This window comes from Dipodomys merriami, unplaced genomic scaffold, assembly GCF_024711535.1.
Source record: "Dipodomys merriami isolate MVZ:Mamm:240054 unplaced genomic scaffold, mDipMer1.0.p SCAF_7, whole genome shotgun sequence".
NCBI classification, from domain to species: domain Eukaryota; kingdom Metazoa; phylum Chordata; class Mammalia; order Rodentia; family Heteromyidae; genus Dipodomys; species Dipodomys merriami.
In genome coordinates this window covers 24,695,531-24,708,068 of record NW_027206290.1, presented here as the reverse complement: position 1 = coordinate 24,708,068, position 12,538 = coordinate 24,695,531, and the positions used below count along the sequence as shown (strand labels likewise).

The following is a 12,538-nucleotide window of genomic DNA, read 5'->3' as shown; positions in this document are numbered from 1 at the left end:
CACTGCCAGCGCCGAAGGAGGGTGTGTTCGCTGTGGTTCTGTTTCCCCCTCGGACTCCGCACTGCCTGGGCTTGGAGAACTTGGACCCGAAGACACCCTGGAAGCTGTAGGTTGTGAGAAGCCTTTCCGACTGTGAACCTATCCTTCCGTTGTCCTGCACGCTTGAGCCTTATTTGCTTTCTTGATAATCGTGATCTGTCTTATTCTCTCCAGGGGTTTGGCCCACCCAGAGCTGCAGACTCTTAAGAGTTAACCACACGGGAGAAGTCTAGACCCTCCCTACAATGCACCTGAGTATTGTGGGATTCGAGCTCTCTGCAGCCTGTCTTCCAAAGCGTGTGCCCTTGTGCATTGAGTGATACCTTTGCTCCTCAATTACCCCGCGTGTGTGTGTGTGGGGGGGGTGTTTGCATAGGTGGACAGTGTTAGATTCAAAAGGCACAGAGGACAGACAAAAAGACAGCTCAACATTAGCATAGGTTAGAGAAATACCTGCAGAGTGGTCTTCAGCCAAGCTTGAGATTCTCCCTTGCTTACTGGCTGGGATATGTGTAATGAGTCCCAAGGGATCACTAGAGTTGTCTGATGGGGGTTGTTATGAAAGTAACTCGTGGCGGGACATAGATAAGATGTGAAATGGGTCTTAGCTAGAGAAAGGAAGGGAGTCGAGCCTTTCCTTCAAAGCTCTGTTCAGTTCAAAGCCCTGGTCTGTTGCCAGCCAAATAGGTCACAGTCCTTCAAGGAGAAAGGATAAGACAGGAGTGTTAATAAATCAAGGTACTAGCCTGCAGATAAAAGGACCTGGCTGTTCAGATCTGTCAGAGAGAATTAGTTGACTCCAAGAACAGTACAGGGCTTATCAAAGGTAGAAACAACAACAAACTTCTTGATTCCTGCTGGTGACTCAATTCCTGCCTTAACTGAGTAACAAATATATATTTGTGTGTGTGCGCACGCACGTGCAGAAGAAGGTAGTTCATACCCTGAAGTTAATACCCTGAAGCAATTGGAGGTAAAATGGAAAGATGTAGAAGTAATCAGTTACAGTGCTGCAATGTCATCCATCCATACAATAATACAAAAGACAAAAGTGGAGCTGTAGCTCAAGTGATAGAGAACCAGCCTTGAGCAAAAAAGCTAAGGGACAGTGCCCAGGCCCTGAGTTCACTTGCACGCGCACACACACACACATACACACACACACACCACATAACAATGACCTCATTACCTAGCAATACTTCCTCAAGGCATAAACCTAAGAGAAATGAAAACATGTAGAAGCCAGGCACTGGTGGCTCACACCTATAATCCTAGCTACTTAGGAGGCTGAGACCTGAGGATCCTGGTTCAAAGCTAGCCTGAACAGGAGAGTCCTTGAGACTCTTACATATTTTTTTGTAGGTCATGGAGCTTGAACTCTCGTCCCGGACGCTGTCCCTCAGCTCTTCAGCTCAAGACTAGTGCTATACCACCGGAGGCACATTGAGACTTCTAGTTTTCTGGTGGTTAACTGGAGATGAGAGTCTTATGGACTTTCCTGCCTGGACTGGCTTTGAACCACGATCCTCAGATCTCAGCCTCCTGAGTATCTAATATTACAGGTGTGAGCCACTGGCACCCAGCCATGAAACTTTTATCTCCAATTACACACACACACACACACACACACACACACACACACACACACACACACACTCACTCACTCACAAGAACCGGAAATAGCTCTGTGGTTCAAAGTGGTAGAGCACTAGCCTTGAGCAAAAGAGCTCAGGGACAGTACCTAGACCCTGAGTTGAATCCTCACAACAGACAAAAGAAAAAGAAAGAAAAGAAAACACATTCCCCAAATGTTTGTATCCAAATGTTTCATAGCCCCAAAGCTGGAATAACCCAAGTATTGTGAAAAATGAAATCATATGAAGTTAAAAATTTAAGGTTATTGTGCATATATGTAAATGAGACCTTAAGCCAAAAGTTGCCATAAAATCTACAGGGCTCACAGCATATTTGAGGGAGCTCCACAAGTAAACCACTCATCAACAAAAACACCCACAATAAAAGAAAAATGGGTGAAAAGCATGAGCAGGCATTTTAAGAGTGGTCAACAAACAGGAAAATATTTAACGGTATTAATAATTAGAGAAGCTAACACCATAATGCCATTTTACAATTACTAAATTGGGGGCAAAGAATTAAGCCAATGATATACTACTCCCTTCCACAGCTGATAGATGTGTTTTGTCCAGTGACAAAATGCATAACAATCTTGCATTATGTAGGGTAAAGTTGAAAATAAACATGTCCTGTCTCAACAGTTCCACTAATATGGGACTATAGGTAGTACTATAGATAGTATCTAATAGTCAAAGTGCTATTGGCTAGCCAAAAGCTTTAGCGTCACCAAGAGCTTCACTCCTGACAGATGGACAGGTGAGATATCTCCAGGTCTTGGAAAGAAAAGATATACTGAATTTTCATTCTGATGTAAGAAAAAAAGAATGGTATTGTCATTCTAGATGTTTCTAGAAATCTGTTTTATAGTTGATTCCTGTGCAGAAAAAAAGATTGCCTGATAAAACTGGTCTTTCTCACCCCTTCCCGTGCTAGGAATACAAACCCTTGCAATTAAGTTGCATCTTCAGACCAGTTTGTTTTGTTTTGTTTTTGCATGTTTTTTGAGGTGAGGCCACTCTGTATCCCAGTCTCACTGTGAAGTAACTCTCTATGTAGCTCAAGCCTGGCTCCAACTCATGATCACAGTTCACAGCTAGCCCCACGGAAGAAAAGTCTGTGAGATTAATCTCCAATTAACCATCAAAAAAAAAAAAAAAAAGCCAGAATGGGCTGGGAATGTGGTTTAGTGGTAAAATGCTTGCCTAGCATGCTTGAAGCCCTGGGTTCTCTTCCTCAGTACCACATACACAGAAAAAGCCAGAAATGGCTCTGTGGCTCAAGTGGTAAAGTGCTAGCCTTGAACAGGGACAGTGCCCAGGCTCTGAGTTCAAGCCCCAGAACTGGCAAAAAAAAAAAAAAAAAAAAAAAAAAAAAAAAGCCAGAAGTTGAGGTGTGGCACAAGTAGTAAAGTGCTAGCTTTTAGCAGAGTAGCTCAGAGACAGCTACTAGGCCCTATGTTCAAGCCCTAGTACATTAATAATAATAGTAATAATAATAATAGAGGAGGAGGGCTGGGATATAGCTCAGTGGCAAAGCGCTTGCCTAGCAAGTGCAACGTCCTGGGTTCGATCCCCAGTACCAAAAAAGAAAAGACAAAAAAAATACAGTTAAAAAAAATAATAATAGAGGAGGAGAGGAAGAGGAAGAAGAAGAGGAGGGGGGGAGAAGGGGGAGAGGAGATCATTATAAAACTAAAGTAATAACAAACCACTTAACGGGAGTAAGAGGTGCTAATTCCCGGCAAGTGTTCCCATATCGAGCTAAGAAACAAGTACTCCAGAGCCTTGCAACAAAGTATGAAATCGTTTCCTTTTCCTATAATCACGGTAGACAGAACACCAAAAATGTTTTCTTACCACCCGGGCTTTCACCCCAACTTTCTCCTGTGTGTTCCCTTAACACACTCTGTTTCCCCCTCACAAGGATTTAAAAGATTATTGCTGATGCACCTGCACTGAACACTGAAGCACACCCCATCCCCACCCCCGAACTTAAGTCTGAGTGGTTCCCACCGAGTCGTCCTTCCCTCGGCCCCCTACTCTTCACCGCCTCCCGGGGATGGAGGTCGGGGTGGGTGGCTCTCTGCCGGCTCAGCTCCCGGGTTAGCAGCCAGGTGGGAGGCGTGGATTCTTCCAGCTCTCCGATTGGCTTCCTGGTGGGCAGTTCCGGCCGTCCCCTCTCCCTGATTGGCGGCGGAGTAGGAGGCTCGTTCCTGCGCTCTCCCATTGGCCGCTGAGGGAGGTGCGTCTCGCGTCTCTTGATAGGCCGCTGTGAGGAGGCTTCTCTCCAGCCGCAGTGCCCGAGCGGTTTCCGGAGTAAGATGGCTGCAGTGCGTGTTCTCAGGACCTGGAGCCGGAACGCCGGGCAGCTGGTAAGCAGGCTCGGGTGGATCTCGAGTTGGGATGATTTGTTCGGAGTCATCCGAAAGCGGCGAGTTACTTTGCGCCTGGGAGCGCCTGGGGTGCGGGCCGCGCGTGATGGACAGGTGGGGGAAGGAATGCAAAGGGAAGGGCTCCGCAGGCGCGGGCTGGGGGGGGGGGGAGCGGGGGTGTCCGGAAACACCCCCTCCCCTAACCCCGGCCGGATTAGGTAACCGCACTCGCTTTATTAACGCGCGCCCCCCCCCCCCCACCAAGGCCAAGCCTGCCTTTCACCTGCTAACCTTTCGTTGATCTCTTTCAGAGTACTAGGCATTGTGAAAGGCCAGGCATACTGAGGGCATTTGTTGAGCTCCCATAGTTTACTGACCCTCGGTACTAATGACCCCTCACTTCAGAGAATTTAGACTAGAGGAAGAGATTGGCCATTCCCTTGAGGAATAGACAGAGTTACATTTCATTTATTTGGTTTGTAACTCGCTCCCGTGTCCTGTCTCCTTTCCCCCTTCAGTGACTCCTTTCTCAGACTTGTAATAGCAAATACCTAGAGATCCCAGTAAGGAGACTGTTTCATCCCATTTACACATCTTATTTTTTTTCTTCTTCTTCTTGGATGCTTCATCACCCACACAAACCCATTTCCCTAGAGGTTTATGCAGTGGTTGGTTGATTTCTGGCCGTCTAGGACCTGCTGTGTGTAGCAGTTACTAGGCTGGACACTCAGAACACAAATGTAAGTCAGATTGCATTCTAGTACTGGGGGCAGAGGAGAGGGAGACACAATTACAACTCAGCAAGTGAAATGTTGGGATGGGAAAAGACATACAATATGCCCTATAATATATCATTATGTGACAATTGCCTGCACTATTTAGAATGGTAACACAAGGATATTGAAGCATAAGAGTGAATAATAGCCTATATCATAAAGCCTAGGTTTGTAATTTGGTTTATGTAAGCATACTCTTGATGTTTGCACGGAAGCTTGGCACCAGCCTAAATACGGTCCAGTTAACCTACATTTGCATGTATATGAAGTAATTTTTAATCTGTAACTTTTAAAAACCAAAATTAACAAGTAGAAAATTAAGCATCTATACAGATAGCATACCAAAATTAGGTAACAGCTGGCACTGATTACATGGCTCATCATCATGAACATTTGTTATTTCAGCAGTTCATTTGGTCTTTTTTTGGTGGGTTGTAGGGCTTGAACTCTGGGCCTGGGCGTGTCCCTCAGCTCTTCAACTCAAGGCTAGCCCTCTACCACTTGAGCCACAGCGCCCCTTCCAGTTTTCTGGTGGTTAATTGGAGATAAGAGTGTCATGGACTTTTCTACCTGGGCTGGCTTTGAACTGCAATCCTCAGATCTCAGCCTCCAGAGTAGCTAGGATTACAGGTGTGAGCCACTAACGCCCAGCTTCATTTGGTCTTTCTATCATGATCACAGGAGAGCTCTACAACTTCTTAATATTTGGGCAAAAAGGAGGAAGGGGTGGATCTAGGCCCTATATATATATATATATATCTATAGCACAAAAGAGCCTGGAAAAGCTAGCCTCAAAGTAAGCCTTGATGCCTCAAAGACTCTAGACTCAACCCTCAAACCTGTTTCTCTTGCAGCTAGGCAGAAACTCTGAAGCAATCTACTCACTGTTTTTTACCCTACCTTCAATCAAAGGTGTCCCAGTTCTTTCTAATTCAGGTTTTGCCTCTGAGCCATTCTTTTCCTCTTCATTCATAGGGCTAGCCAGAGTGATCATACATGTAATGTCATTTTCTTGCTTAAGATTGCCCTCAATGCAAGTGTCTTAAGATTCAAACAGCTGAAGAAATTTATTTCCCAGGCTTCATTTCTTATTAAAAATTACCTGACTGATAAACGCTGATGCTTCCTCCACATAACCCTTAGTGAACTAGACTAGAATTGACTGACCATACATCATGCTGTTTGATTACCATTGCATAGATATTTCTTCTGCCTTAAATCCGATGGTCTTATCTGCCAGTATTCCTCATCCTCTAGTTACTCCTACTACTGGTTGAGGTTTTTATTTCAACATAGCTTTCTCCAGGCAAGTTTCTTTCCTTTTATTTTCCTTCATTGTAATCTTGTTTTTCCCCACAGGAGCAGTGAGTTAACCACCTTGCTACTGGTCTATTTTAACCCTGTGTGCATTCCATTACGGAAAGATTACATCTCTTTTGTTTTATATGTAATTCCTAGTGCCCAGCGCATTGAAGTGCTAGTAAATACTTGTAGAATGACTTAGTTAAAATATTTGAGTAAGAAGTTATAAGCAATAAGAGCTCTTATCAGTTACAGTAAATTAAGTAGATGCAGTAGCTTTATTTCCATTTCCCTAAAGTTATTGTGCCCCTTGTGAACCCTATCAACTTGAGTTTTTCTATGGTCTTTTGAGAAAAGACTAGGTAATATGAATACTGAAAACTACATATTGCATTGTATTTAGCTTTGAATTTCTTTTGTCTTTTTTTTAGTGCTGGTACTGGGGCTTGAACTCAATGCTTAGGCATTATCTCCTGAGCTTTTTTTTCCCCTCAAAGCTTTTGGTGTTTAATTGGAGCTAAGAGTCTCTGGGACTTTTCCTGCCCAGGCTGACTTTACACCTCAATCCTCAGATGTCAGCCTCCTGAGTAGCTAGGATTACAGGTGTGAGCCATCAACACCCATCTGTTAGCTTTGAGTTTCTGAGTCTAGACAGTTGTCAGATATTAGAAATACTTTTTATTATGTTAATCAGCTAAACTCTTTTCTCTCTAATATTTTGATTGTACATGTTGACCTAATAAATACCTGAAGACAAGGTATAGAATGAAATTGCATCAGAAAAAGAAGGCTGGAGAGTCTCCAGAGGATTTGTCATCATTCCTTGTTGTTCATAAATGAATTTGATATTGCCCCAACTACAAAATATATAAAACTGGTAACTCTATAAGCATGATTTTTAAAATCAGAGGTTTAAACCTTTATATTTAGTTTACTAGTCTAAGTATGATTCTAGAAAAGAAAATCTTCTTTAGCTTGAAGATTGAAAAATTACTTTTTTTTTCCTTTGTGTGTGTGCATGAATGTGTTCTAGGGCTTGAATTCAGGGCCTAGGCCCTGTCCCTTAGTGTTATTGCTCTACCACTTGAGCCACACCTTCACTTGCAGCTTTTTGCTAGTTAATCAGAGAAAAGAATCTCAAAAACTTTTCTACTCAGGCTGGCTTCCAATCAGGATCCTCTGATCTCAGCCTCTTGAGTGAGTAGCTAGGATTAAATGGACTCTGTTGCCTTTTAATACATCTAAATCAGTAACTTTTCTTGTGCCTTTTACCTCTCCATGTCTGTGTTTCTCTCGTCTGTCTCTGATCTCTGTCTGTCTGTCTTTCTTTTTCTGTGCCCCAGCACTAGGCACTGTTGTGTCATGTCTCAGGTCTTACAGTCATACCTTAGCCCCTTCCTTTCTCTCCAGACTTTACTGGATGTAATTTGTATAACAGAGGTTTACTAGATTGTTTTCCTAATCCTCTTTTTTCCTATAACATACCACATACATTCAAATAGCATAGTCCAACGATGTTTATACTTATCAACTATTTGCTCCTTTATAAATTTGATCTAGTCAAATCAAGCTGCTCATTGTCTCAAACAGCAGCATAAGCAAATTCCAGCCAAAGTCCCTTTGTTTATGCTGTTTCCTCTGCTTTAGAACTTGTGTGTCTTTGCTAATTATACTTCTTATGCAAGGCCCAGCCTAAGACTCATCTAGGAGCCTTTCTAAGCCAACCTAATCTAAAAAAAACCCACATACCTCAACCTAGGTGCCTCCATTGCCTGCCTATAATTTCTTAGAAAAAATCAGAGCACACATGCCCATGCCGGTGGAGAGAGGTTGTCTCATGTTGAAAGTAAGACTGCTTTCTTCACTTCTGACACACAAAAGAACCAGATTTTTTTGCTGTCATATTTCCTTGGTATCAGAGCTTGACTTTACCACTTAACTTGCTGTGTGACCTTGGGCAATACTTCACCTCTCTCATCGATTTCTCTTAGATGTGCATATTCCAAATGATAATTATGAGGTGCACAATAGATATATGTAAAAACTTAAAATACTAGTCCATTATAAGCAGTTGATAAACTTTAAAGAAATTAAGTAGTTCTACAAAGAGTTTATTTTCTTTTCTTTTCTTTTTTTTTTCTTTTGGGTCCGGTCGTGGGGCCTGAACTCTGAGCCTGGGTGCTGTCCCTCAGCTCTTCACTTCAAGGCTAGTGCTCTACTACTTGAACCACAGCGCAACTTCCGGCTTTTTTTTTTCTGCTTATGTGGTGCTGAGGAATCAAACCCAGGGCCTCAGGCATGCAAGGCAAGCACTCTACCACTGAGCCACCTTCCCAGCCTTACAAAGGGGTTTTAATTTAACAAGTCACATTGTAAGTACAATGTATTGTACTTATATACAATGTCTTGATCCATCATTCTCCATCTTTTCAAGTACCCCATCCATTCCCTAAGTAATGTAGTTCAGTTTTTACATTATCTACACTGAATATAATGACTGTATTTGCCCACCCTTCCTCTCCATCAGTAAATACTAGTTTGGTAGTTTGTGTCTCCCTTAATTCATTAATAATTCCTCAGTAAGAGTTGGGTTGTAAAGGTAGAGCCTTCTAGTAGTTTACTCTTTCCAACATTTTACAATTCTAGGGCCAGGCATGATGGTGAGCACCTGTAATTCAAATACTTTGGGAGGAATAGATGAGAAGATGATGGTATGCAGTTCTTCCTGGCTGAAAAACTTGAGAAGCTGTGTGAAAAATAAAGTAAAATGAGCAGGGTTAGGGGCTGGGAAGGTGGCTCAGTGGTAGAGCGCTTGCCTTGCATGCCTGAGGCCCTGGGTTCGATTCCTCAGCACCACATAAGCAAAAAGAAAAAAGCCGGAAGTGGTGCTGTGGCTCAAGTGGTAGAGCACTAGCCTTGAGTTGAAGAGCTGAGGGACAGCACCCAGGCCCAGAGTTCAGGCCCCACGACCGGACCCAAAAAAAAAAAAAAAAAAAAAGAGCAGGGTTAGAGGTGTGGCTCAAGTAGTAGAATGGCTAAGTTTGAACCTAGCACTGCCAAAAGAAAGAAAAAAATACAGTTTATAAAATATTTTGTGCAAGTCCAGATAGGTCTATATATTTTTAAACTTCCATTTACTGTCTGCACTTTACACCCAAATGAAATAGAGGCTGACTTCTTCCTTTGGTTTTGCTGTTGACCAAGAGCCAGGGTTGAAGGGGAAAGTCAGGACAAACTGGGAAAAAGAATTCTTTATGGCCTGCTTGGTTCTAAGATACCATTTAAGTTGATAGGCTCTATTGTTCCTGAATTCTGATGCTAACAGTAAATTGTAGATATTACAATGATTATGATTTTTTTTAAGGTGAAGTGGAGATGCATGGCTCAGAAATCAGTAACAAGTTGACAATCAAGGAAAGGAAAATTATGTAAAAGAATTTAAATATACTGTTCCTGGTAAACCAAACTTTTGTTCTTCTATAGTTGCTTTCAGAAAAAAAAAAAAAAAAGAATGAAAAGCTGGGCGCTGGTGGCTCATGCCTGTAATCCTAGCTACTCAGGAGGCTGAGATCTGAGGATCATGGTTCAAAGCCAGCCCAGGCAGGAAAGTCCGTGAGACTCTTATCTCCAATAAACACTAGAAAACGGAAGTGGCACTGTGGCTCAAGCGGTAGAGCACTCCCCTTGAGCTGAAGAGTGCAGGGACAGCACCCAAGGCCAGAGTTCAAGCCCCATGACCGACCGAAAAAAAAAAAAAAACCATAAAAAAAGAATGAAAATGTTTGTTAATTAAAGCATACTGTTAGTCCTGTGCCAGTGGCTCACACCTGTAATCCTAGCTTCTCAGGAGGCTGAGATCTGAGAATCAAGGTTCAAATCCAAACTGGGCAAGAAAGTGTGAGACTCTTATCTCTAATTAACCAGCAAAGAGTTGGAAGTGGAGGTGTGGCTCAACTGGTAGCGCATCAGCCTTGAGCAAAAAAGCTAAGGGAAAACACCCAGGCCCTAAATGCAAGCCCTAGTCACAGTACAAAAACCAAAAATGAACAACAAGGCATAACTATTGTAAGCTGGCATGGTGACATGTTCCTATAGTTGAAGCCACTTGGATGGCTGAGGAAGGAGGATTACTTGGGTCCAAGAATTTGAGACCAGCTATGGCAACCCAGTGAGATGCCATCTCAAAAAAAAGGCTATAGGGTGTATTATAATCTGACTTGAAATGCAGTCTAAAGTTATTATAAAGAAGATATACAGTGGGTTAATCACACAAGTCAGGTAATGAGCACATTTCTTTTTGAATCATGTCATCCCTTCCCTTGTTTTGTCCCTGTTTTTCCCTCCCATCCCCACCCACAAGTTGTATAGTTCATTTTCAACATAGTGTCTAGTGGGTGCCACTGCTGCATTTGTTCACCCTTTGCCCCTCCATTTCTGTGTCCCCTCTTACCCTCCTAAAGAAAGATAACCAAGACAAGAAAAGAAAACAAGATAACCAAGACAAGAAAACAGCAACAAAGGAGAAAAACCTCTTGTTTCCATTTCCTGCAGCTCATTTCAGTAAATATTATTTTATATGATCAGATTCATATAGGCATTGCACCTTAGTGTTCCTCTAAGAGTCGCCTTGATTTTGATATATCAAGTTGAGTACATTCAGTCCTCCTATATTGTTTTGTATCATACTAAATTATTTTGTTGTTGTTTTGGGAAGAGAGAGAGAGAGAGAGAGAGAGAGAGAGAGAGAGAGAGAGTGTGTGTGTGTGTGTGTGTGTGTGTACTGGGACTTAAACTCTGTGACTTGCACTCTTAGATTTTTCGCTCAATAGATTTGTCACTCAAGGTTGACACTCTACTACCTGAGCCACACCTTCACTTCCAGCTTTTTACTGGTTAATTGGAGATGAGTCTTAAGCTTTCCTGCCCAGGCTGACTTTGAACCTTGATCCTCAGATCTCAGCCCTCTGAGTAGCTAGGATTACAGGTATGATCCCATGCTCATACTAAGTTGTTACATAAAATAGTTAAAGTCATCTGTCAATTACAATGAGAAAACTCTGAGGGCTATGGTGTAGAATGCTTGCTTAGCCCATAGAAGGTCCTAAGTTTGAGACCTAGAACTGGAGGCAAGGGAATCACTGACAATCATTTTAAAAGTGTTTAATTGGGTTCCTTTATGTTATTTTGCTGGCAGCAGTGAGATTCCAACTCAGGGCCTTGTACTTTTGCCCACACTTGCCTGGATAATAATCACCCTTATGGCTATGTTGACAGGTATAAGCCTTTGTGCCCAACTTACTTGTTGAGATGCCATCTTCTATCCTTGTTTCAGGAAGTTTAAAGACTTAAATTGGAATGAAAGGAATTTTGAGCAAACAAATATTTTATGCCAGAGTTTGAGTTCTTTTGATGTTTTTGAACAAAAATATGTCAGGAAATAACTAATTTTCATAAACTTGATTGCTCCCACTGCCAAGTATTCTGAGTTTTGCCTAGATAATTTCTTATTGACATTGTGATAATGCATGTTTAAAAATAAAACTGAAGTTCGATAGGTTCTTTAAAAAGTAAACCATTAGGGCCCAATGCCTGAATGGAATGTCTGCCTAGTAAGCCCAAGGCCCTAAGCCCTGGTAACACAAAAAGAAAAAAAAAAACTCTTTTGGGTTGGGGGTATGGTTAAAGAGGTAGAGCATCAGCTTAATATGTGTGAGGCCCTAACTTCAAACCCCCACTACAATAAATACATAAAAATAAAATCGTAAGAAGCAATTAAGTTAACTTATAAAGGCAATTTTTGTTTTTTCACTTGTAGATTTATGTTCGCTATTTTCAAACCTGTAGTAATGTGCACATTTTGAAGTCAAATTGTATATGTTTCCTTCGATATCCCTCCTTCAAGTATGGCCATCCACGGCACTTCCTAAAAACATCTGCTGGTAAGTGTGATTTCAGAGCAGCACATGGAAATAATATGTCTTCTTTTTGTTGTTGTTGGTTGTGGGACTTGAACTCAGGCCCTGGGTGCTGTCTTTAAGCTCTTTTGCTCAAGGCTAGCACTCTACCTCTTTGACCCACAGTGCCACTTCGAGTCTCATGGACTGGCTTTGCCTGGGCTGGCTTTGAACTGCAATCCTTAGATCTCAGCCTCCTGAGTGGCTAGGACTACAGGTGTGAGCCACCAGCACCTGGAAAAATAATGTTTCTTTTCTCTCTCTCTCTCTCTCTCTCTCTCTCTCTCTCTCTCTCTCTCTCTCTCTCTCTCTCTCTCTCTCATTCTTTTGCTTTCTTTCCTGCTTACCAAACTAAAACCAAGTTGACCTTAAGCCTCTAGCCTGGTTCTCTCCATATCAATCCAGTTCTCTCTCTGTCTGTCTCTCTCTCTCTCTCTCTCTCTCTCTCTCTCTCTCTTTCT

At 42.3% G+C, this 12,538-nt stretch overlaps 1 protein-coding gene across 1 annotated transcript in view; it reads left to right on the top strand.

The window, feature by feature from the left end:
* Positions 1–8: 8 nt before the first annotated feature.
* Dbt (dihydrolipoamide branched chain transacylase E2) overlaps positions 9–12,538 on the top strand; it is a 38,812-nt gene continuing 26,282 nt past the window's right edge. The window contains exons 1-3 of the mRNA XM_070007818.1: positions 9–106; positions 3,939–4,045; positions 11,939–12,062. Coding sequence (XP_069863919.1) covers positions 3,995–4,045; positions 11,939–12,062 — 175 coding nt within the window. The 5' untranslated portion in view covers positions 9–106; positions 3,939–3,994. The remainder of the gene's footprint in view (positions 107–3,938; positions 4,046–11,938; positions 12,063–12,538) is intronic.